Raw genomic sequence first — 25,952 nt, 5'->3', positions numbered from 1 at the left:
CCCTGCAGAGGTCAGGAGAAGCTGCACAAGGTACAGATGTGACAGTGCCCCAGCACATGGCCTGGCATAAGGATATACAGCAGGGCAGCTCCAGGGCCACTCAGCTGCTCCCACTGACTCTGGACAGGAGCCAAAAGAGCAATCAGGGCACCCTTGAGGAGCTCAGCATCGGCAGGGCTGGCCCAGGGAGGTTCAGGGTAAGAGGATCAACAAGACAAGAGCGTAGCAGTGTGTGCACAGTCTGAAGATTACACTAGTTTTCTGTGAAAGGAATAACTTTATTCCATTGACCAGGAATCCCATCAACTGTTCATCAAGACTGCCTATTTTTCCAGTGCCAAATGTCTATGCATTAATCGGACAGTATCTCCCCGAGTGCTCACAGGCAGGCTGTGGCTGCTCCTCACTGAACATTTTGTAAGCTGTATAAAAACATTTTCATCCAAAAAGATTGGCAGTAAAAATTACAACATATAAATGCATCACAATTTACACAAAAACTAGGTGTATTTTTTTGGTCTTTTTTTTTTTTTTTTTTCTTGAACTCTATTTTCCAAAAAATAATCTTCAGCAGGTTCAAATGACAGCAGCTGGAAACAAAAATAAGTGACCAAGTATCATCTTATTGCAAATTATAACCACTGACTTTGTACAAGCGTGAGCAGAACCGTGAAAAAGTTTGTATTGGTTTCAAGTATACAGTGGTGATGAAACCATCCTGATGCAATTCCCACCAATGCTTCCCTGGGCCTGCAGCTATCGAGGATGTTGTTTCCATAGGAAATAACAGGAACCTGAAGTGACAAGTGGTGCCAACCCATGGGAACATGCCCAGCTTCTCCCATCACCGCTGTGTACTGACTCCTTGGGGAGATTGGTGACCCACTACCAAAGCATTTGGGGGTGGGGGAAGGAAGGAAGGAAGGAAGGGGGGTGTCCGTAAGAAATTATTAGGTTTCAAAATTAATTTAAAACGTGTCACATTTAAAATGTCCCAGCACATCATCAGAAACATTTATAAAATGCTAACTCTGCCGTGTGTCTATGAAGACATTGTTTGGAAAAGGGAAGTGAGAGATTCACTACGGTGCCCCCCTGCCCTGCACTCCGTGCTGCCAGCTCTCCTACCCCACAATAAGTTATAAAGCTGTACAGCTGACATCACATCCCATGGTTACTTCCAACAGTGAAATGACTGGTTACTTTCAATATTAGTGCACAACAGTGAAAAGCTGTCTGCTGCTCTGTGTTTTGGCAGCAGTGTGTGAAAAGAAACAAAAAAAGGCACTTTTTGGCTGGTTGTGCCTTTAACTTGGCAAATTTGTCTATTCTGGAGGTACCCAGGCACTCCTTAAGATGTCCCCCATTTCTGTGCATGTTTGTTTATATAATTTTTTTAAAGTAAGGCAGAATCCATAAATAAAGGCAAAAAGCAGTGCAGAAAATGTGACAAACACAAAATGTACAAAAGATGAAGTTAGTTGGCACAAAAGAAGCTTGAATCCAGAGCCAGAAATCACTGAACTGCACTTGACATAGAAAACAAAACTGTGCTCAAATCATCCCAACTGGTTTCCAGTTATTTGTGAGCAAATTAAAAGAGCTGTGATATTTTAAACGTTGCCTGGTCAAGTGAAAATACAAACGAAGCCAATTCTTTCTTTCCCTGTGTTAAGATTGCTATAAAATCTGCACAACAGTGTTCCCAGCTCACTCAAGGAATTATTCATCATATACAACCAATACCAACTTTCTCAGTAATTTCAAAGCATAAGCAAGTGATTGCAGATCCATGACTGAGACTACGTTTTATTCAATATGTCTCCAAAGGTTAAAAAAATTTAATGAGTAAAACTGCAACAGAATTCCTTCTTAAAGTGCTTTTTTCTTTTAGACTACTCATTAACTTTTTTTTTAAGTTCACCAACATCCTTGAATAATAAATGCTTGCATACCTAGAGAACAAAGCTTTTCTTTTACTGCCCTTCCCAGTTGTCTGAAGGGTTTTTGGAAAGATACTGGGAAAGATGACTCATTCCAGAGCTCCTTTACCAAATCATTCTGTAAGGAATCACTCTTCTTACAGAGCAATCCTGCTGATCCTTCTCATCACCAGCTTTACAAATTAGCAGGGAGACATATTAAATACAGAAGTCCTTATGTAAACCCATTCTTTAACTAATATTTTACAATGAAATGTAAGTCATCACACATCTTTACAGAAATTTGAATATTCCTATTCAATATTATCAGAAAGATTAAAAATTTGCCCTCCATACATAAGGGCAGTCTGTTTCTTTTTTTTTTTTTCCTGTATAAAAACCAAAAGAATTTTTTTTTGCAGCATCACAGAAAAGCAACAGTTTTACATTCACTCATTTAATGTTCACATAAAAATTCAACCACTAGCGTTTGTGTATTTGATAAAATCTTCTTGACAAACTTGGTTTCGGTGTTTTGGACTGTCACAAGCTACTGCAGGTGAAGATGCAGTTTTGTAGAGCATTTGTTGATCTGAAGCCTTCATGGCTAAAAAATGCTTTTATCTTTCAGGGAAACAACCTCCTTCAGCATCTCCTCTGGTCCTGTAAAGCCACTGCTCCCCCAGACTTCCAATGGCAAAAGCAACACGACTCCAGCTCCAGCAGGTACCAGGCATTGAATGTTTGAGTTGGGTCTTGTGTTCACAGGGATCTCCTCTAAGGGTCAACGTCATCGAGGTCGCTTTTAGGCTCCCCAATCATCATAGGAGACTCTGAGCCCTTCCAAACACACAAGGGATGGGGAGAGAAGGACACAGTCACTTTTTTAAGATGCACAGCTGTTGTGTGTATGGTCAGTCATGGCTCTGACCTGAGCCCCAGGGAGCAGCTGCCCCCAGAGCCCCACAGCAGAGGGGAAATCTGCCCTTATTTTACCTGCTGCAGGTGCCTCTCTCCATTCTCGTTGGCAGGGCTGCTTTCTGACCCATTGCTGCTTCCAGACTGATCCTTCTCATTCAGCAGGGCTGTGGCATAGGCCAGAGTGTCCTGAGGTGGAAACAGTCCAAGAGAGTGTCAGGAGTCATGGTGATCACTTCATTTCACAATTATTTTTAAAAAATTGTTTTATTATTGTTGTTTTAAAACAATAATAGCTGCTGTAGTGAGACAGCTGAGTCACCACAGGTAATTGTGAGTATTCAGTAATGTCACTCAAGGGTTAATTTTTTTTAGGGTTTGAGCTTCTGAAGGAAAAACAGCCTGAAGTGCACTGAAATATCACAGAACCATTAAGGCTGGAAAAGACTTTAAGCTCATCACGTCCCAACCAAACCAGCCCCACCACCACGTTCAGCACTAAACCATGGCCTCAAGTGCTGCATCCACATATTTTTTGAACAGTTCTAGGGATGATGACTAAAGCTGTCAAACCCAAAGATGCTTCCAAGAAAAGAAGTGAGCAAGTTTAACATCCTCTGCCAGGACTGACACATACCTGTGCTGAAATAGTGCGCTGGAAGGTTTTTGCAGTGGATGTTTCATTGGACACATTACTCTGTGGAGCCCAGTAATGCTCAGACATCTGCATAAAAAGCCAAGAAAGCCATAAATTTGCCATTGGATTTTTACTTGTGATGGTGGGTGAACTAAGACTGGAACAAGCTTCCTGAATCCTCTAGCAGCAAGCTGGAGATCTGAGGCACAGTCACTTTAAATGCAGTCACAAAAGTTATTGTCCCTCAGCTGAAAAAACAGCAACCAACTTCTGCTGAGATCTAAGTTTCCAAAGTGTCCTTGGGTATTTATGAAAGACATATTGGTCAAACTGTGTTGAGTTTAGAGGGAAGAACAAACACTACACGTGTGGGAGGAAAAGCTGTATCAGTCAACAGCTGTGCTTTGTGCAAAGCTGTGATGATTCTGTAAGGAATCCAATCATTTAAACATTCTCCTGCATCAACACACAGGCAATGGAAAACTGCTTTTTTAAAAAAACTGAAGCCTTCCAACACGAATACAGTGGCACTGAAAGCTTCCCACATAGCAAAGAATAATCACTGTAACCATTCACACTTGGTTTTATTCACTGGAAATGCATTTATGCCTGAAACACGTGGGGGGCTACTGAAGTTCTGGCATTGCATCAGATTTAGCTGCATTCAAGTAGTCCTTGTAAAAAATGAAGGAGCTTGTGTTTTGTCTTTAGAGCCATCTCAGAAAGCCATGCAGAGGATGGAGATTATCCATCCATGATTATTGTTCTAAACAAGCGACAAGTTCCCTGTTACAGTCAAATTACCTTTTTCTGTAGCCACTGCACAGCCCAACTCCAGTGGTGTGAATTCTCCTTGAAGTAATCTTTTGCAGTAGGGCACCTTGGGAATTGAAATTATATTCATTAGTCAGGAACAAGGCATTCTGGCCAACACAAAAAAAAATACAGACTCCTCTTTCTTTGCACTGCTGCCCTCTGTGTGCACTGTTATCACTGCAAACTGACTTAAACTCTACAGCCCTGCTGTTAATTGAATTAGCAAGAGCAATAATGCCTAACAAAAGTTACTCAAAGCAGTCTACCCCACAGGTTCACACATTTCAGAATTATGCTTTATCAGGACATAGGGCCAAGTTCTAAACAAAGAGAATTTAGGAATCATATTTCAAAAATCTGGAACAGTTTCCCTATGTTTATCTGGTGTTAATGTCATACTCCTGCTCTGCAGAATTGTCTTTTTCTTTATAAACAGCAATTACCATTTTTTACCTGAGAAATCCCTTTAGGTACCAACCAGTAAAGATTTCACTTCATACTGGCACGTGTGATTTTGCACCAGTAACAAAGGATAAAACCAAATAAAAAAATTGGAGTAGTAGGTTTTTTTAACAATCACAGAGGGACCTAAGGCAGGGATCTGAAACTCTGAAACCTTCACTACTCACTTCTGAGCCAGAGTAACCAGGAACTTGACACACTGGTAGCAACGGCTGCTGTCCACATGGTTGCTGTGGTGCATCAAGGCTGTGGGGAGAAACACATGGATTAGAAACCACAATCCACATTTCCATGTACCAGTCTGGAAACAAAGATGAAGCTAAAATTTTAGGGAATAGATTTTGTTTCTACAGATGTTAGCATGAGTATTTGTGTTAAACACACTGCTGTAAGTGCTGGCAGCCTTCAGTACTTCCACAATTCTACTGGATTAAAAATAGAACTGCTGCATTTTCACTTTGATCTTTCAAATGCAGTACCTGCATTTTAAACAGCCCTAATGCAGTTATTCTTCCCCTATAATCCATTCTATGTTAGATAATCACTATGGTTACATTTGTCTGAAGGAAAAAAAAATTGTCTGAAACCCCCATAAATGAACCAGATCACCAGCTTCTACCTGGATCAAAGTTTGCAAAGCCAGAGGAATGGTTTAAGCTTCTTCACATAAACAAGCATAGCTGAATTCAACAGCCATGAAACTGAGCCATGGGAGACTTGGGCAAAACCTCAGGCCATTCCTAGCAGGAAGTTTTCTGTACCATGAATTCCCACCTCTTTTTCAAAATTCTTTGAGCAGAAGCACAAAGATTTCCATGGAGCTGCCCCAATCAGATTTGCTATCAAAAGTTGCTCTGTCCATAGCAGTCAGCAAAGAATGCTGTAGTGGATCCTCCAAAGCTGGCAAAATTTGTTTGGGAACTGCAAATTGCCAGTTCTAATACTGTTGAAGCAGAGCAGATGATTAAAATTACAGCACTGCTGTACTACAAATTATGCAGAAACATCCTATTAAGGACCACCAAAACCTATTATTTGCTGATTTCCCTTTCCTGGATTAAAACTGCTCAGTGTGAGGGATGTTGTTGTGAGGAAACTTCAAGGCAAAACTACAGCTTTCACTCCCAAACCTTAGGGCAGTTCTCAAAGCCTTCAACATAAAAATCCAATTGAACATTTGCACTTCTCTGCAGAGGAAAAAAGGTCATGTATTGCCCAAGTTACAGCACTGAATTGGTCCAACTGGGACCAATTTATCCAGAAATTAAAATAATCACTTAGCTATTCTCTTACACTGCTGCATATTTCCTTCTCTGCCATCAGCCATACATGGAAACTACTAAACAGGGGAGCACTGATGAGAGAAATAAAGAACAAAGCTAAATATTCCTTCTCACTAAATCAGAATCCAAAATAACTGAAGGTGAAAGCCACAAAAGCAAGCAGCTCCTCACCCAAACAGCCATGAAAGAGCTGCTTGAGCTGTGCTACCCCACATGCCATTTACACACCAAAGCTGCTTCTCCTGATGCACATGAAACAAGCTCTCATTACTTGTGGGATTTTTCTGTTCTTTTGAATGCTTCAGTAAGTTCAGTGAAGTTTTTTATCCAATGGAGAGACAACACTTTGAATGAGCAGTAACAGGTGGGAGGCACCTGTCCCACTGTGAGGCTCTACTGCAGTTAGCAGGGCAAGCATCCTGCTGTGCTGAACCAGCTTCTTTTTATGGAAATTGGGATGCTGACAAAACAAAAAGACCAGCAGTGTCTTGAGATGTGTAGGAAATAAAAATTAATATTAAGGTTACAGGATTCCAACAGTTCCTGTGTCATGGTAATCAAAGGTACTTTTCCTCCCCCCAATTACACATATACCTCAATCTGCCCCTTATTTAAATAAGTTAGCTCTCTTTCTCAGTTCAATTCCTTTCTAGTTTGCTGTCACTATAACAATCCAATGCTTATTTTGGATTTTCTTAGAGCATTTTTGGACTGGCAGTGGCCAAATCAAATGTGTCAAGTTTTTTTCCCTGAGAAGTAGAACAGTTTAGGAGGATCAGGAACCAGGAGATGGAGTGAACCCCCACCACCATCAGGGTCAGTAGGAGACAGGAGTGTTCACCCACTGGCTTACTTGCCTATTAATCCATTTTCAGTTTCAAAGGCAAATTTGATGCGCTCTACTTGTAATGGGTCTTCAATAACCTGTTAGGAAAGAAAAGTATCAACTTAGGTAAGTTGTGTGTGATGTTGTATCTATTCTATGGAATGGTTTTACCCACTTTCACAAGCAAAACAACTAAGACTGAAGTTTCATGTCACTGGATTATCAAGACAGAAATTTAGGAAGTAATAAGACTTCAAACTGAAGGATTAAAATATGTGTTGATGTTGAAATTACCAATGCAATCCTGACTTTTTTCATTATACATCAATACAAAATCTATCCTGCAGAAGTCTTTACCCTTCACCTACCAGGATCTCATGGAGTAACTGGAATATGTTTTTCAGTTCATGAGGTGGAGCAGTTTCCAGTTGAGTCTGCATGTAAAAACAAAGTCACTTAGATAGCAAAATATACTGATAAAGCAAAGAATTTCAAGACAGATTTACAGATTTTTGAAAATCCATTAACTTAAACAGTAAAGGCCTAAGAAAACCTAAACCCCAACACCCCCTCCAAATCCAACAAACCGTACTGATTGTCCTGTGGTGCTGTTAGAATGCACAATGCACAGGATGACCAAAAGCTGTGAGAAACACTGATGGGACAGGCTGGTGCTGGTGTTGTGTGTACCTTGATGAAGTGCAGCACAGTGAAGGAGAAGTGCTCATTGCAGAAGCAGCAGTACACCACCATCTCGATGAGCACCGACAGCGACCCCGTCAGCTCCCGCAGCGCGTGCATCACCTGTGGGCACAGCACACCCTTCACACAAAGCTGTCCTCCAGAAAATCAGTCTGTAACACAATGATTGTCCTTCCCAGGAATGATGCAGTTCTTTTTCCCAGTGCCTGCATGGCCCAGAAGGCTGAACTCCTGTCCTCACAGCAGAGCTCCTGATGCCCACATCCAAGGGCCTGGTCGAGCATCATCCATTAAGTCAGATCAACTGAAGTTAGCACCTGGCATTTGACATGGTAAAAAGCTGCATAGGTCCTTGCAAAATGTGCATAAAACCAGGCCCCAAAGTTTAGGGACATACTAGAATATGAAGAGGGCAAGAAACTAAAGGTTTAGGCTCAAAATAGCCATTACTGTTGGATATTCAGTGTTTTTCATGAAAGGATATGTCAAAGGAATACATCAGATAAGGTTTTAGGCTCAAGCAGGGCAGAATTTAGAACAGATACCTCCATTAAGTAGGGTTTCCCTTCAGACAGGAATAGCAAAGCTTCCACTTCTTCATGGAGTGCCAGAAGTGGCCCTGAAGCAGTGATGCTGAGAGGTGGACGCTGCTTAAAGAGACCAGGAGCTATAATAGCAAATACAAAAACAATCCACTCATAGATTAGTTTGTTCTAACACACCTTGAACACACTGCTGCTCATCTGGCACCACAAAATCCCTCATGACACTTAACTTGTTTATTGTTCCTTTAATGTGCTAGCACTCCAAGTAACAAATCTCTTGCACACTAAAGTGTCACTTGTTTTAGTGACAACAGACAAAAGAACTGCAAGAAGGGCAAAGCAAAATGTCCACAGACTATCAATACTTTGAGTTTTAGTTTTACTCTCAATCACTCTTGCACATTCATCAAACCCAGAATATTTATAATTCTGCTTTCAACCTCAGAAAGAAATTAAGTTATTCTTTTAAAAGACAACATCAAATTCCTCATTCAGGAAAGTGAAGATTTTAACTTTTCCTTTATTATCTTTATTTGGATATTTCTGCCCCTTGTAAGAAGTAAATAGGAGAGTCTTTAATTGCTTGCTATTCAGTAGCTTAGCCTAAATACTCCCCTTTAGATTAGCAAAAGACAGCACAAGTCTAAACAAAATACAGCCTGTGAATCTGTTCAGCCAACACTCACATGAGGAAAGACCTTTTAGGCATATGGGGAAGGGAAGAAGGTACAAAATTGTCAGTATCAAGATTACAATCCCTTAAAATACTATCTATCTGCTTGCCACAGCCTCTCAATATATTTATAGCAAAATCAGAAGTAATCAAACTTGTATCAACCATTTTTGCCTTAAATTCAAAACTACTGTATTTTCCTCAGTAATATTAAGTTATTCCCGGTCAATGTAACTGAAATGCCAAATCACCAAAAGACAAAAAACCAATTCTTACCAACATTTCTTTGTGAGGAGACGTCAGAGTGCAAGACAAGCAGTGCTACAGTGTTGTGAAGATACCCAAACTCACGTGCCTGGGCTGAACTCCACCTGCGGTTCTGCTTGAGCCAAAGACAGATTTCATTAACTTTGGTTTATTTAATTGACTTTGTTAAGTCAAAATAATGTTCTTACAGTCCTTCACCATGGTACAATACTTTGGAGAGGGTAAAAATTTTATTGTTATCAAAAACATCATGATCACTTCTGCCAAAACAGTTATTTCCATGCTAGACATAGGTGGGCTCACACTTGCATGAGGTTTATAGAATAATTGAAGGATTTGTCTATTTTATTACATTAAAAGTATTTATTCATAATTTAAACATCAGAATAAACGTGGGGAAGGTCAAAATAGAGCACAACACCTGATTTTACCTGGTTGCTCTGCCTGTTGGGGCCAAGGAGAAAGTTGACCATGTGCCTCAGGGCAGAGTGTCTGAGGAGAAGACTGCTAGCCCTTATTCCCTGCTGTGAAACAAAACAACAAATTACCTTCCTGTGCAGGTGAAGAATTAGTACTCAAGACAGCAAAAGTAAAATGCACAGGCTAAAACCTGCATTTTCTACTCTAAAACCCCCCTAATAACCCAACACAGATCAATAAGGTACACTGCTAAAGAGTTGTCTCATTCTACACAGCACATTAACAAACCAGAGCAGAATCAGCAGATGCACAGTAAGTCTGACAAGAAAAAAAATGAAGGTAAAAAGAATAGAGAAATAGGAATGGTAAATTCAGTCATTCTGCTCCCCGTGGAATAAAAATCCCAAATCCTGAATGCTTGATTTATATATAATATTTTTTTAAGAACAACCCCCTGTAACCCTTCAAAACAGACAACCAAAATTCAGACATTGGGAATGACATCTTCCATTGGTATATATTGCCGGTATATTTTAGTGTGATTTTATCCTAATCCATATTTCAAAAAAACCAAAACAAACCTGATTACTCCTAATAAAACTTCTGAGTTTCACTGTGCTGCAAACCTTTCTATAAATAAGGATCACTAGCTGCTTTATTATTGTTTTTTAAAGTTTAAATAGTTGTGAGAAAACAATGTTTTCTTACCTTCTGTACAAAGTTATTGAATAGCAAAAAGTACTGAGCACAGTTTTTACAGTTTTCAGGTACATCTTTATCCAGCAGAGCAAGTAGCACCTCCAGTAACTGATGTAGAGTTTTTAACTGTGAAAAAAAAAATTTTTGAATGTAAGGAGCTATCTACTGCTTAAACACCCAAAGTGCTTCAGATACTCCCTGGGAAGGAAGAGATGAGCATTAACATATTCCAGAAATGAAGAGCTACAGCCAGGATCAGCTCTGCCTACAAACTGAGAAAGAGCCACCAGGGAGAGGCAAGCAAGGGGATGTTTGGAGAGGAGGTGACACTCGCTGACCTTCTCCTGATAAAGCAAGGCACTGTCGAGGGTTTTTTCAAGGATAGTGGCCACAGCAACTCGCACCTCCCTCACGCTGCATTCCAGGAGGAAAGTCCTGCAAGAGAAAAGGTGAAGCTGCAAAGAGAGCTGGAATCAACATGTACACACAGCTGCTGTGATGAAGTGTGTTTAGTGTTTATTATTTTAATAGTCCAGATACCTTTTGTATTGTACTTTTGTGGGTAAGCTTTAACTTACATTCACACACTCCTGCTTGTAGTAAGGCTCATAATATCTCTATAAATATATTTATTCATTTACATCAAAAAAGCTCTCATAGGATGCTGCTTTTCCATGCACATTAAAGATAGCATTTTCTTTACACTGACACACTTCTTTCAGCATGTCAGATCCCCAATAATTTGCTTTCAAAGCACCTATTAGCTGATCCTTAGCTTGGCAAGAAGAAAATCTTTCCAGTTTATCTGTGATCTTTGTCAGGTAAGTATTTAACTTGCCTTATCCACAACACTTTCACCATGTTCTCCTTTCCCACCACTTGCAGGGCTGACCACACAAACTTAAACACATTTCAAGTCCCTTCACTGAATTCATCACCTGCATCCTCCTCCATGTACACACTGCACTATCTAATTTGACTTTTAACATTCTCACAAAACTGCACAGAGAAAATACCAGAAATAAAACCCAAGTCATTATCTAAAGTGTCTGTTTAAAGAATGTGCACAGTCAACTTTTTTTAGGAATATATCATGTTAGGAGGAAGCTTTATCCACACATGAGACACAAAACACCTCAGACAGAATTACCAGCACTTACTTTACAAGCTCCCGGCCCTCTGGCCCAACGAAATATTCAACCAACCACTGACAAGCATCAATGCTTTTGGAGAGCAGAGCATCTATGGTGGCAATCCATTCTTCTGTATCAGCCCTTCAACAAAACAGGGACAGCTATCAGTAATCCAGGAGGAAAAAAAAACTCCCAAAACTAAACCACGTTTTTTGTTTGGTTTACCTGAGTTTCTTCTTGGTTCGGAGATAGGTTTGGAAGAGGAATTGGACTGCCAGCTGTAAGCTCACCTTTGCCATGCAGGGATAATAGGGATGCTTTACCTTAGTCTGAAAGAAATATCAAATTTACTCCAGAGCAGAAGGATGCCTGCAGAACACATGCTGTCTCTTAAACAGAACATGTTGATGTGTTTAAGTTATTTGCTTCACTTGGAAAAAACAAACCACAGCATTTTTCTGTGCTAAGCCAGTCTCCAGTGCTGACTGTGCTGCTTAAAAAATATGCTAAAACAGGAGCAAACTTGCTGTAAGGCCAGCTAGATGTGTGGATTTCAAAAGTTTAATGAATGCTGTTTGCTTATGACTCCATTTAGAAAAACTTAATTAAGAAACTATTACAAATCAAACTCTATCAACTTTGAGGTAATTAACACCAACTTTTGGACCTTCCATATGGAGAGGGACTTTTGTCCCTCTAGAGCTCAGTTTGCATCATTATAGAAGGTGTGGTTTATTAAATAAATTTTACTGGGGAAAAGTGATGTTTCTCCCAGTACTAGAAAAGGAGGCTGGAGTTTGCTTTGAGACAAATGTTATCAGCATCTAAAATTACTGAAGACAAGGAATAGCTTGTCTGGAAAAGAAAAATCATGTCAACTCTTCCAGTTTTCCTGGTTTGACTCAAACAGCTTTTGTGGCCATTTTACCAATCATACTTTGAACACTCTAAGATTAAAATCCAGGTACTTACAGCATTCAGGGAGGCTAATGACAGAACAAAACTGAAGTAGTCACTACTGTATACATCTCTGTTCTTCATAAATTTCAAGTTTTCATCTCTCACCATCTATAAAGTAAAAGAAGGAAAAAGAAATGTTGTCAAAATACACTTCTCTAATTAAATCTTCATCTTTTATGTTAATGTATGGTGTTTAAAAATCAGTGTCAAACTTACTCTATTTTCCTTCTGAACCACTACTTCAGCAGAGGGAAATATACATACAGAAGACTTAACAGTCCTGGTATAAAACCAGTGATTTTCTTTCAAAGATATTACAAAAACACCAGATGAGGGATTTAATCGTTTGGCCATTAAAAGGAGAAAAGGAAGAAATTGCAGATAAGTTCTATTTCTTGCTTGTTTTTAATAAACAAGTCAAGAGAACATCCCTCAAACTAGAAAGGCTTGCCTAACAAATTTAGATGCAGTGAGCAAGGAGTCCTGGTGTAATTACAAGCTGCAGCCACAATAAGGTATTTAAATGCCAAGTCTTTTTTTTTTCGAATGAGATTTTGCTGTAAGACTCTCAATACACTGGAGCCAAGTTCTGTTCACTGTAATAGTACAATCCCAGATACCAGAATGTCCAAAGTGACTGTGAATGCCCTAAAACACCCCATGTGGAGGGCCAGACACAGCCTGCAGTTTATTCTCCCTGTGTGTGTGATGCAGGCTCTCACCACTGCTCCTCCTCTTTCTACATTCCTGTCAACTCAAGAACTTGAGGATCACTGTAATTTGCCATCATCTCCATTACTTCTCAAGTGTATTCCAAATGAAGCACCTTCTCTGCTGCTGTCTCTCCCTGCCTGCATGCTGACTGCTGCCAGATCTCATGTTTGATTCATCTGCCTGCAGTTTCTTCAAAGCAAAGAATTGATGGGCCAATTTTGTGAGAGGGTACAGCTAAACTTACAATCACATATCACTAAATAGCTTGTTAGTAACACTATGTCAGAATCCAGAATTGCTAGGGAATTCAAGGTAACCTCTAAAAGTAACTATTTCTCTCACTACATGCTCAAATTTTACATGAGCAGAGTTCAGTTGCCATTTTCAGGGTGTTTTACCTGATATATTCTCACAGGCATTTTCTCCACAAAGAGTCCCTTTTTCTCTCCTTTTCGAACCAGCTTAGTCAGGATGGACAGACGGTCACTGTTGGGCCTGTGGGGTCGAGGTGATGACTGGGGAGAAATTTCTGGTGAAGAGGGAGCAGATCTGAAACACAAACAAGCTGAAGGTGAATAAAGAAATCCTACAACAGATCTACAGTTTAGGTATAAAATACCAGTGCAGCCAGAGTGATCTTAAGGCAATTTTGATGGCAGTCTGAATATTCCTTGAGGCTGTCAGCTTGAACTTGCTGCAATAGCAGCAGTAAACAAACAGCTTAAAAACCAACTCAAAACAACAGAAGGGTCAATACATTGCTTTGCTGGACAGGAATTATTAAATTCTTAGCTGTGGAGACAGGTCTAAATATCAATATGAGAGAAACCTTTATGGATACTGTAGAGGGTTTGCTCTTGCCCCACTTTATTAGTTGGTGTGTCTTCATTTTCTTCTGCGCTTCACTCAGAGTCAGGATAGAAGTGCAAGAGATGGATTTTTTTCATGTTTGGGCTCAGTTGTTTGCTAAATCTTATCTAAAGTACACAGTGTTCTTGCAGCACTTCTAGCTATCACCTAAAAATGAGCAAAATGGAGCTGAATCCAGCTAGTTACAAGGTCTTTTAAAGCTAAACAGCCAATAAAGAGCTAACACCTATATTATTTATACTTTTGACCCAATAACCAAACCCCTGTGACCCACGGTGCAGCACTAACTATCCAACCAAAAATTACTACCTGAAACTAGGAAGAAGGAACAAAAAGGAGAAAGGGACAGTTCCCAAGAACCTCCATCTTGTCCCATACCTATTCCTGTATTCTAAAAACCTCAAACTCCAAACCATGTGAAATTACACACTTCTATTTAACTGCACACCAGTGATTCTAACTCTACCACTCAAATTTAGAAGCTTTCTCCAAAGCCTCAAGTCCAAAGCAGTGTTCCCCTGGGGGTCAGTGTCAGAAAGCACAGAAAGCACAAAACTCCCAGGGCTTCTGGGCTCCAACAGATACAAGAGGAACTTACAAGGAGAGGTCCTCAGCTTCCTGACGCACCACACTGACTCTGCTTTTCTTTGGCAGGACAGGAGAGTTCTGCTCAGAGACTCTCTGGTAGAACAGCATGTAGGCATTCCAGTAGCGCCGGCGCACGTCGGGGTAGGGATTTGCTGTGGGGACAAAAGGCAGCCCATCAAGGCCCTTGAAGGTTTAGCACCTTTCTCAATTCCTATATGGAAGCAAAACTGGGGGTAGAAATAATGTGAACTGCAGCAGTATGAATTTGTCAGATCAAAACATGTGGTTAAAATGGTCTCAATTATGAAACAGGTGAATATTGGAAACGTACTTGGAATAAATTCCTTAAAACATTTTAAAGTTCAACAATATGATGCCACAGTGTTCTATAAAGTCATTCTCACTATACTCAAATAAGGGCTGTTTTATGTTTGGTTAAAACTATATTAACAAGGTGCCATTTTGCTTTTCAATCTGTTATTAAGTCTACAAAGTGCTGAACAACAGTGAATATAGTTCAATTAATACTAGGCCACACACAAGCTATTCTGTTCTTCAGTAAAGGGAAGGTTTTAGGGAAAAAATGGTTCAGAAGGATTATTAGTTCAAGTAACTTAAAGAACCTATAAAGGACTAAGCTCTACTGCTACTGAAACCAGTATGAAATTTGAAGCCACTGCAGATCAGTCTGTGCTTCTGCTTACATTGATCGTAGACTTTAGGTCTATACTCTCCACCAAAACATTCATATTCCAGGGTTTCATCAGTCAAATCAAATTCTTCAACAACAGTGTCATTAAATTTATACCACTTTCCTTTTCCACATCCTCTGTGATCAAAACAGAACAGAAACACAACAGAAAACAAAGTCAGTTGATTGTCTCAGTGAAAATACAAACCACCCTGAATAGCCTAGAAGTGACAAGCCTGAACTCACAGATGTTTTGACAGTAAGAAGAAAGCTTAGTTCAATCGATGTCAAAGTTGCATTTTAAAAAAGAACCTTGATTAAAACTTTGAGAAGCACATCACCTGCAACTCAGTGTCACAGGATGCCCTCAAGCTGCAATATGAGGTACATAAGAATTAACAAGAATTTTATTCTCTGATGCCCCACATCACTGCCTCATGACAGGTGTTGAGAAAGGCAAGAGTGGTTCCAGCAGAGCTCTGGATGGCTCCATGCACTTTCCCAGAACAAGAAGCCTTTAGACAGCTCTCAAACCTCCCCCACGAACCTTCTTGCCCGTTACCTCCTGTCCTTGATGAAGGAGTAGTAGTGCCCAGCATGAGCCTGCCCACTGTGGACAATCACACCAACGAGCTCGTAGTTCTCTGTAGGGGCAACTTTCTTCCTTGGGGAGCCTCCTCCTCCTCCCTGGTCTGTGCTCCTGCCATTTTCCCCCACTTCTGAGGATGAGTCCTGACGAGCCATCCCTGACACAGTGTAAGGTTCCATGTTCAGCATCCAGGGAAACTGTTTGAAGAGATATTTTGGATTAATCAAGACACTGCTCCTCGTAATTTTATGAGAATGATATCAATACTTCCCACAAAGGAAAATATGGAACTTCAACTTCTTATGCTTATTACACAGATGTCAAATAATAAACTCTCTTTAAGGAGGTTTTTAGCCTTGTTTTCTGAAAGGACCCCGAGAATGTTGCTATCTAAGGAAAAGCACTTATTTTCTGTAGCACTATCATGTTGTAAGTGTACACATACTCAAAATCCTTGCATCAAAACATGGGGAAAAGAAGGAAAAATGAATAGAAAGAATGAGAGACCACTGCACAAAGTAGCTGGGGAAGGTACCATAAAGAGAAGTTTTCTTACCCTTATTTGTTCATCATATTTAATAGAACGGCCACTCTCCCAGTCAAAGCCAAATCTCATCAGGTGAATCACCAGCAGGCTTGGTAAGACCTTAATGCAGGTTCTCTTCACTGTAGTTCTCTTGAAAAGAAACAAGAATATCACCTCTATCTGACACCTCAGGCAATCTGCAGCATCCTTCTAGAGATTCACAGTGAAAATCCAGCCAGGGGAACAGGGTGTCCATAGAATAACTGGGATATATCTCAATATGTTACACAAAACTTTACCATCCTGCCATCCCTCTAAATTTGTAGTTTGCAACACGAGTTACAGGCATTGCACCTTTTGTTTTCAACGTGGCAAGAGTGAGCAGCATCTAAGCATGGTTTCCATGACCATGTAATGCTTAGAAAACAAACTGCACATGAATCTTCTTTCACAAAAAGGAAGAATCAATACCTTTTCTTTGCACTTTTCACAGTAGTATGCATTGCTTCCTTCCAGAACCTCTCCTCTAACAAACTGATCCAGTGATATTTCCAGGCTTTGACAGGAAGTCACACCCAGGTTGAGAGCCATGAAGGCTTCCTCACGTTCATACCTAAATTCAAGCAGAAAAACAGATTAGGACTCACCCAACTGGCAGGAACAAGACATATGTTTAGGAAAGAATATTGCATTTGCTCCGCAGCTATCAAAGCTGTGATGCTCACAGGGGCATTTATCTACTTTCCAGTGCTACTTTGACCTACATATTTTAATAGTTCTGGGAGCCCATAACTTGGTAACTGATACGCTAAATGTGACATTACCTGTGAGGACAGTCCTTGCAGATCTTCTGATCAGAGAAGATTCCTTGAAAAGTGTTCTTAAATATTTGGTCTCTTCCTATTTTCTGTTGGAGATATAAAGTTAGACATCAGTTGGATATATTGCAGGGTGGAAGACCAATAAATCAGTAGGAATTTTACACTCCTGAATGCTGTGCAGATTATAAAATAAACCAAATGGCTCTCTGACTTCTTTTCTAAAGATCAAAGCAAAAACAGAAAAAAGGTACCAAGGATATGCATATGAACCAGAAAATAAATTGCTGAGGTTTTTACCTTGAGGTATTCATCCATTTGATCTATAAGACTGGTGAAGAACTCATAAGCATCCTGTTGCTCTCTAACATAAAGTTCCTTATTCCACATCTTGAAAATCTATATAAAATATAAATATATGTTAAAAGGTGGTTGTTTCATATATATATCACTAAGAAAATTAGTTTTTTATATTAATTATTTTAATATGTTTTGATTTTTTGAATTAGAACTTACTTTATAAATTCTGCAATTAGAAAAGGGTGAATAAATGATTACTTTTTAAGTAGAAAAGCTATAGATTCTAAACAAAAAGATGCAATACCTTCCAAAAGTTCTCAGGTACATAATACTGCAGCTTGCTTTCCATCAAATGACCAAAAAGAGATTGAACTTGATAGAACACATTGTCATCAGGATTGTCTGTATCATCATCAATGGAAAGCAAGGCCTGGAAGGAAATGAATAACCTTATTAAATTGGTTTTTGGAAAAAATCATTACTGTAAGTTGCCATGGCATACAGCACTACAACTAAAAATGTACACAGTTGACTTTTTACCTTACAATTTATTTACAAATGGTGCTAAGATGAAGTGGTTCAAGTAATTCCAAAAAAAGAACTTTATTGGATGCTGAACTAATTACCTCTGGGAGACCAGGCTGCATGTAGAGCTGTTGGAAAACAGCATTCATGTAACAAGTAGCACCACCATTCTTCAGTCCCACAAATCCAGAAATGGAGCGACTGTCCACTGGTGGAAGGTACTAGAATGACAAACACATTTTTTGTCCCAATAACTTATAAAAAGCATGAGACTCCAACAACATTCTATAGATTTTATAACAACCTTTATATTGTAGAATCACAGAATGGATTTGAGTTGGGACTTTAATCCAGTTCCACCCCATGCCATGGGCAAGGACACTTTCCACTATCCCAGGTTGCTCCAAGCCCTGTCCAACCTGGCCTTGGACACTTCCAAGGATGGGGCAGCCACAGTTTCTCTGAGCAACCTGTGCCAGGGCTTCTCCACCCTCACAGGGAAGAGTTTCTTCCTAATATGTAACCTGAAACTACTCTCTTTCAGTCTAAAACTCTCCCTTGTATATGAGCTGTTAAGAACAATTTAATGGAGAACCAGGAATACAAATTCTGAAAGACTGCAAGACCACTGTATATATGGTCATTTAAATATTTAACACATTGCACAACACAGCTGAAAATGGCCTAAAATGTAATAGCAAATAAAATTTGTGATATTTAGGAAATACTTCTTCCTTACTCAGACAGTAACACACAAAGACACACTGGAGTATCTGTTTCTGAGGAAGATCAAATGCATCTGCATTTACCCTTAGTTGCATTGTGGCACTTTAAATTGAAGACCATAGAAATCTCATGAATGAAGCAACAAAATAAACCATGCACAGCACTCCAAACCATGCTAACACTAATTAAAAAAGCTTCTTGCTTACATCAAACTCCTTGGTGAGTGCAGGGTCACACTGGTGATGCATAGAAAGCAGCTCCTTTGTAATAAGCTGGAGATTGGAGGGTGAGCTATCAGCCAGCATTACCAGCACTTCATAAGCAGCTAATCTGCTGTCTGCTGTACTGCACCTGCAAAGAAAACCACATCTGAGAACTACTGGCTACATGACTCAGTTATTTCTAATTCCAGAAAGCTGTATTACTCAGAACAAGCAACAATTAATGTTCTAAAGAACACTTGGAGTGATTAAACACTCCTGAGGGACTGCAGAGTGCTATTTTTTTTCTTTCTTGGGGCAGGACAATGGGGAAGAATCCAATGAGAAGAGTGGCAAGAGGAATACTCCTTTCAACAAGGCTCCTTTACTGACATGGATACACTTCTAGCATTCAGTAGCAAGGAAAAGGAGTTGCCCTAAAAAAATTTGCATGTCTGAAGACAGACAGACACTCTCCATCACGTAACACTGATGGAGACAAAATGACTTTTTTACAAGGAGGGAAGATTGGGAAAAGCTGGACCAGACAATATCCTCACTACAAGAGATGAGACCTGAGCTAAGGGCCAGTACAAAACCCTCCCAACTCAGCTCTTTTCAGTGGTCATTCATCACAGCAGCCCCTTCTTCTGAAGAAAAAGGTTTTATTTCATTTACAACAAAAGAGCATGCTTGGAATGAACTGCAATGCAGCAAAGCACTAAGGTGGATCAAGTCCCATTCATTTCAGGGGTTGTTAAATGCTCCACTGGAACCTTCTTTTGGGTTTGTGGAAAGGCAGTGAGGATATGCCTGATCTAACACCAACTACTCAGTGCAATTCAAACAATGCAGCTGCATTAGCTCAGAACTCCACATGAGCTAATTTACACCCACCCCTTCAGATACTGTATGGTCATAACAGCTGTGACAGGAAGGAGAAAACCCACTCTTTTTTCTCCAGTTGATCTATTCTAGGTTATACCATCTTTCTCAGGTGCAAGGAGACTTGCTTGGTGTTAGTTTTTTTACAAAATAGGTAGGGAGAAGGGAAAAAAAAGTAGTGGAACTTTTGAAATTCTCTTTTACACGGAGCTTGGGAAGTTAATTTTCTGCTCATGCTCCAATTTAGCCAACTTCCCAAGCAGTAATGAGCTAAAGGAATATTCTTTGGACTTACGAAATCAGCACTCAGTTGTGCCTGAAGTTCATTGATTCATCATTGATCTAACAAAGCACAGACTTTGAAGTACAGAAATGCAAGGATACTGGATCATACAAAAAAGTATAAAATGCTATTTGGGCATCCATGTAGGAAGTGCAGAAAACTGGAGAAATGCTCCACCACTGGTATTAAATCCTATTGCCTGTAGGATTTAATACTGACATTTGCATTCATGACATTCAAGACAAAACTCATCATAAAATAAAGAAGAATTTTTACTTTGGATGGAAGTCTTGCTGGCTGATTGCAGCACTGCCTGCTGGGGAATGGCTGTTCAGAATAATCCTGGATGCTCGGAACAGGAAATCATCCAACAATGGCTTAATCAAAGATGAACCTGAAACAGCAATCCACATCTACTGTAAAATACTTACATTATCACTGCAAATGCCAAAAAGGTGTTTCATAACAACAAAATCACTTCATGGCACCACATTAACAAATGTTTTATCCAATATTAAAGGTACTGCCAAAATCGGTCCTCTATAGCTCTGTATCACTTCTACTGATGTCTTCACATGGCTCTCTAGTCATGTGTTAATGCAGAATTCATATCACTCTAGTCATTTAAAGAGGAATACTCACCAACCATTTCCTTCTCTGCCCCACAGAGTGAAAGCAGAGTTTTGATGAGCCTCAAGTGTCCTGCTAACAGGATGTTATCAGCCTCACTGGTCTCACACTCTGCTGTGCGGTTGGGCTCAAAGTTGTCCAGCCAAGTGATCTCATCTTCCAGCATGGCAGCTGGGCTTATCTTCAGCTGCTCCATTTCTGATGCTGCAAGGAAAAAAAAAAAAAAAATAAATACAAAGAATTTCAAACACTTTGGTAATGGTCTAGTTTTGCCCCCATGTGTATCAATAAACCTTCCACCAAGGAACTCAGTTCCCTTTCCAGAAGGAAGGAGCTGCCCTGCAGCTACCCAATGCCAAGAACAGACCATGCCAGGCTTTAGCACACTGGCATGTCACTCTGAGTTCAAGGTGTAGTAACCCCTTTCTGCAGAAAGATGTAGAATAAGCTTGAAAGCTGCCATAAGAATGACTGAATCAGGTGTCTGAGATACTTACATGTCAGGTCATCCAGTAATTGACATCTCAGGTCAAAATATTCTGTACACTGCGACAAAAGTCTGAAATGGGTATAAATTGAAGAAAGGCATATTTAAAGTCATAAACTTCTCTAGCCAGCTGTCTTCAAAGTCTGTGTATTCTGTCCATCTAACCCAAAGCAGCATAACCATCTAGGTATGCTTCTGCATGCTACAGCTTTAAAAAAAACATTCCTTCCCAGCAGCTACTTCTGAATGTCAGGAATCATATTTAATCCTCATTTCTTCCCTCACCTCATAGCAATTCTAGTTAGTTATCAGTTGACAACAGAACAACAACATGCTTTAACTTCTCAGTTACTCCTGTAGAAATTGCAGGATGTTTACTTCCAACACTTGCCAAGTGCTAATCCCTGTTCCCCCTGAGCTTCCACAGTGCTGCTCATTTCAAAATGTGCCAGATTTGCTTCCTCAATGAACACCCAGTGCCTTACCTCTGGTTGATTCCTCTCATGATGCTGGTTGGTGACCAGAGAGGCAGCTGGGCCCCAAGAACAACGCTCAGGAGGAACTGGTTTGGTTTTTGTACATCTGGGTGAGCTGATGTGTCTGTCTGGCTAAGGGTGTACAACTGGTCACAGGCAACGCGACGGATCTGGAACAGCATCGTTGGCATTGTTAATCAAAGGTTGCAGAAATCCCCACACTCTTTTTTATGTTAGAAATCTAGCAGAAAAAATGCACATTGCAATGGTGCAAACCAAGCTATGAGCTCTGCACCCACAGCCAGGGTTTCTAGAAATTTAACAGACCCTGTTCATCCCTGAGTGAAAATCTCTGATAATACAAATTAATAAATACAGATAAAGGGGAAAGATGCAATGACTTCATGCAAAATAGATGGCACATGATGAAATGAAGTAAGCATAAAAGTCAATAGATTTTTGACTATCCAAGATAATCTTAAATCCAAAAGAATGAATTTCAGGAGGGTTCCGACACATGTAGTAAATTTTCAGAAGTTCAGAAGAATCCATTAAATTTTACCCAAACAAAAATTACCTGAAACTTTCCCTAAAGTACTAATTTTACAGAATTTATGTCACCAAAATGAGACTATTTTCTTTAGACTAGTAACAGCACAGTCCTGTGCATCTCATGGATAAAGCAAGCCTAGAAAATGAAATACTACAGCATTTTCTATCAACCCATCACCAGATACTGGAATTACTAACAATTAGGCAAAGGTTATTTATTCAAATACTAATCTGTGGCAATACTTGCAATAAACAATTTTATGTTCAGACCATATGAAATTATCAAAACATACACACTTCAGAAGGAGCACTTAGAAAGTTTTCAGTGGAAGAACCTCACCTCAGCACTTGGTGATCCAAGCAGAATATCAATGATGAAATCAGCAACACAAGGCAAATTGTAAAAAGATCCTGGAACAGAAAAGCACCAGGTTATCTTATTAAAAATATTATTTTAGAATAAGTCAGTTACAGTCTTGCCTTAAAATACCACAGGACCTAGAGGAAGGATATCAATACAGAAAAGCAGTAAAAGCCATTTTCCTGATCTCCTTCCCTCACCAGAGGCTGCCACCATGCTGTAACAGCATTTTCCTTGCCTTCCTGCACCACCAGTGTTTACACTTCCTGAACACAAAGACTCAAGCACTAAACAGGAGCTATGCAAACAGCAACACCCAGAGAATTACAGACTTCAAAGGCAGTGCAAATATTTATATTCTGGCAGTAAATCAGCTTTCCCAAAACATTTCACCAAGGCATAGCACTACATGGTTTATTTCAATCCTGGAAAAAAATCTATGCAATTTTTAATGAAATGTTGTGTTTTTAGCTTGAGTTGTCTCAGCTAACAAAGCTACAAGTTTCTCTTTTTTTTTTTTTAATTTGACTGTATCCAAAAGCCTCCTCCCACCTGGCTTACACTCCAAATAGTGAATAATCCCATTTTTTTCCATACCTAGCTGCTGACTACGTAGCTGAAGGCAGGTTACTAGGAGAGACAAGGCTTCCCCAGCAATGAGAGCATCTTTGGTGGACACAGACTGCTGCCTCACACAGATCCCAGCGTGCAGTGCCATGGGCTCCCCTTCGCTTCCAGAACTGCAGTTACTTCCTGCATTCAAAAAAAAAAAAAAAAAAAAAAAGAACAAGTGCTGCAATTCATTAAAATTTACTCAAGATGTTTTCAGCTTTTGGTCAGTTCTCTGCAATTTAAAAATTTTTCTGATGAATATACGTAAATTTGCTCAGATTTTTTGTTATTTAATTGTATAATGGAGCTGGAGGAGACTCAAGAGGATGAACATCCAATGAATTCAGCTCCAAGCTCCTGAAGTGTTCAATTAAGATTAAACCAAATGCTTTTAGATTGGTTTAGGGACACACTTAACCCACCTGAGCTGCTAAGTCTGTTTCTAATCCCAGCAGGAAAGAGAGTGTTGCTCTCTTTGATGGGCTGACTACTTCCCACGAGGTCCAGGCGTCCTGCAGCAGCAGCCCACGAGAGGCGCATGAAACAAGCCACTGTGGAGGTGAAATCATTCACCTCCATGGTCTGGGGGAAAAAGAAACTGCAGTTACTTCTGTGATATCCAACAATCTTTGCTAATCATAGGGGTAAGAGGAATGGATTTTCTGGATCATGACATTTACATTTTTTCCCTCTCTCTTCTCTACACAGGTTCAAGGATCTTTGCTCCCAATGAAAGATTGGTATTGTTATCTTAGGAGAAGTAATTAATTTTTAAATCCTCCACCAGGACAGATACTCTTGCCACCTATCTGGAGGCAGGCATGCTGATTTCAATTGTTCAATCTATTTGGGAAGCACTGCCCAACAACCTAACACAGCATACTTGTCACATTAACTATGAGGTTTCTTTCAACTGGACTCAATGGGCTTTCAAGTCACATTTTCTTAAGGTACAGAAAATAAAAAATTTCCTTTGTTCTCCACAGTACCATCGAGCAAATTTAATTTTTAATGAGCTATTTGAAGAAAAAAAATCTTGTCCAATTCTTTCTAATTCAAAGGATCATAGATTATAAAGCCACAAGTTCAAGCAGGAAACTTCTCCTTTCAATTCACAGAAAATTAATAGAAGTAAGATCTTAAGAGTTAAGCGTGACTGAAGATAAACCACAAGTAAGATTTTTGAGTACATCTATTTCTTGTAAGCACTTTTGGGTACTGCTTCCCTTTGTAGCACCAAAATAATTTATGAGAATATGTTAGAATTCAGAGACACTGATGGTCAAGATTTTCAGAGGCTTTTACATGGAGCCAGGGCAAAAAAGACAGATTGATTAAAAATCTCTGTCATTGGAGATGACACTGCTCCATCAAAACCATCAGGCACTTCCTTACTTGTATGGCAACTCTTGCAGCTGGGATGATTTCTTCTACCCTGATGGAGGATCTGTCAGACACAGAGAGCTGGCGGTAGGAGGACTTCTCAGGAGTTCCACAGATGGACATCTGCCTGTTCGCCTGCCGGCTGACGTTGCGAAAGGGCCGCGAGGACAGAGCCTCCACCCCATCCTTAATGAAATCCTCATCCAGCAGCGTGGGCATTGTCTGGCCAACCAGCAAGAACCTGCACTCGCAGAGGAAAAACATCAGGCTTGCATTTGAAAGCTTGCAGAGTGAATGAAACAGAACTCAAAGTACCAATTAATCTGAAATATTAAAAGCTGCACGCTAAAAGCCAAGAAAGCAGCACTTTCTCTAATGAGAAGCAATTACATACCTTGCAAGCTGCAGGCAGATGGAATAGACTCCTTGTCTTGTTTCATAGTCCACCTCTGATGGGATGGAATCTCTCTGCATCACATTCACCACCAAGCTTAAAAACAAATCGATAAGACAAACTCCATTTGGAAATGTTTCACATTAGGAGAGCTGCAATTAATTTGTCTCTGTCTTTCCTTCCTCCTATTCACTCAGCTGAGTCCCAGTTCAAACTGACTTCTTTGGAAGCCAACATCCTCATTTTCCCCTTCTTTATCTACAGATGGAAGCTTTCTGCTCCTGCTGGAAAATGCTTCAGGATCTCTTGGGCAGAGGAATGTCATGGATAGAATTACTAAAAGCAAAGTATCCTTGATAAATCTTACACTATCAGTATTGTCAGCTTTTCCAAACCACTCACACTGGGCCTCAACTCTTACACAAAGTCTGAATTTTCAATACTGTAATTACAAATTTGATTTGGTTCCCACTGCATGACTTATACTTTGCTTAAAATGTCCACTGGTATCTATACAGAGGAGTGCAATGCACACATTTGCAAATTTGGATTATAACTCTTCAATGTGAAAAACTATCCAAATATCAATTACTCTAGTACGAGCCACACCTCAGAAGCTTATTTGTGCTTAACTTGATTTTGAGGTTTAGTAACATGTGCTCTGTTAAATATGACAGCAACTGGACAGTGGTAAAACAGCCTTGGGTGGATTTTTCTTCTCTGAAAAAGAAGCTGCAGGTGTATTAGTGTGTTACAGTGTGGAAATAGGAAACCACACACAACTGCTAACTAAATGAAGTGCTACAAATTGAGTCAAGGTTTTGAAATCTAACCTCAAACCTCCTGCTCTGAGGAAATTTTCACAGAAAGACTTGGCACAGTTTCTTGCCATTTCATCATCTGCAGTTGGCATCAGCTTGGAGCTCAGCACCTATAATAAACAAACAAACAAACAAACAAATAAATAAATAAATAAGCAGAATAAACTACCACCCTTCTTAGTGTTCTTTACCTGTTGAAGTTTGAAAGTGTAACAGAAAAAAAAATCCACTACAAATGAAGCAATTAATAATACACTT

General features: G+C 39.8%; 1 protein-coding gene across 3 annotated transcripts in view; it reads right to left on the bottom strand.

Moving 5' to 3' along the window:
* Positions 1-257: 257 nt before the first annotated feature.
* The window catches only part of USP24 (ubiquitin specific peptidase 24), a 61,087-nt gene continuing 35,392 nt past the window's right edge, over positions 258-25,952 (bottom strand). The window contains exons 31-67 of one of the 3 annotated variants that reach the window (XM_033067433.2): positions 25,707-25,804; positions 24,874-24,969; positions 24,492-24,720; positions 23,519-23,678; positions 23,082-23,237; positions 22,464-22,534; positions 21,581-21,741; positions 21,106-21,167; positions 20,621-20,812; positions 20,255-20,372; positions 18,817-18,961; positions 17,986-18,105; positions 17,664-17,789; positions 17,360-17,458; positions 17,066-17,148; positions 16,713-16,854; positions 16,272-16,391; positions 15,689-15,912; positions 15,140-15,264; positions 14,446-14,587; positions 13,376-13,526; positions 12,276-12,371; positions 11,529-11,632; positions 11,331-11,444; positions 10,509-10,605; positions 10,180-10,296; positions 9,483-9,575; positions 9,061-9,163; positions 8,112-8,233; positions 7,555-7,668; positions 7,233-7,298; positions 6,896-6,962; positions 4,923-5,001; positions 4,282-4,357; positions 3,478-3,564; positions 2,919-3,029; positions 258-2,762 (exon numbers count right to left, since the gene is read on the bottom strand). In XM_033067433.2, the coding sequence (XP_032923324.1) occupies positions 2,700-2,762; positions 2,919-3,029; positions 3,478-3,564; positions 4,282-4,357; positions 4,923-5,001; positions 6,896-6,962; positions 7,233-7,298; positions 7,555-7,668; positions 8,112-8,233; positions 9,061-9,163; positions 9,483-9,575; positions 10,180-10,296; positions 10,509-10,605; positions 11,331-11,444; positions 11,529-11,632; positions 12,276-12,371; positions 13,376-13,526; positions 14,446-14,587; positions 15,140-15,264; positions 15,689-15,912; positions 16,272-16,391; positions 16,713-16,854; positions 17,066-17,148; positions 17,360-17,458; positions 17,664-17,789; positions 17,986-18,105; positions 18,817-18,961; positions 20,255-20,372; positions 20,621-20,812; positions 21,106-21,167; positions 21,581-21,741; positions 22,464-22,534; positions 23,082-23,237; positions 23,519-23,678; positions 24,492-24,720; positions 24,874-24,969; positions 25,707-25,804 (4,329 nt within the window). In that variant the 3' untranslated portion in view covers positions 258-2,699. Of the gene's footprint in view, positions 2,763-2,918; positions 3,030-3,476; positions 3,565-4,281; positions 4,358-4,922; positions 5,002-6,891; positions 6,963-7,232; positions 7,299-7,554; positions 7,669-8,111; positions 8,234-9,060; positions 9,164-9,482; positions 9,576-10,179; positions 10,297-10,508; positions 10,606-11,330; positions 11,445-11,528; positions 11,633-12,275; positions 12,372-13,375; positions 13,527-14,445; positions 14,588-15,139; positions 15,265-15,688; positions 15,913-16,271; positions 16,392-16,712; positions 16,855-17,065; positions 17,149-17,359; positions 17,459-17,663; positions 17,790-17,985; positions 18,106-18,816; positions 18,962-20,254; positions 20,373-20,620; positions 20,813-21,105; positions 21,168-21,580; positions 21,742-22,463; positions 22,535-23,081; positions 23,238-23,518; positions 23,679-24,491; positions 24,721-24,873; positions 24,970-25,706; positions 25,805-25,952 lie in introns of those variants that run through there. The other 2 variants (XM_042779562.1, XR_004418705.2) reach the window with 2 other exon arrangements.

The sequence above is a fragment of the Catharus ustulatus genome, chromosome 9 (genome assembly GCF_009819885.2).
Source record: "Catharus ustulatus isolate bCatUst1 chromosome 9, bCatUst1.pri.v2, whole genome shotgun sequence".
Taxonomy (NCBI): Eukaryota; Metazoa; Chordata; class Aves; order Passeriformes; family Turdidae; genus Catharus; species Catharus ustulatus.
Note: the sequence above shows the minus strand (reverse complement) of the source record. Positions and strands in the feature narration are given on the sequence as shown.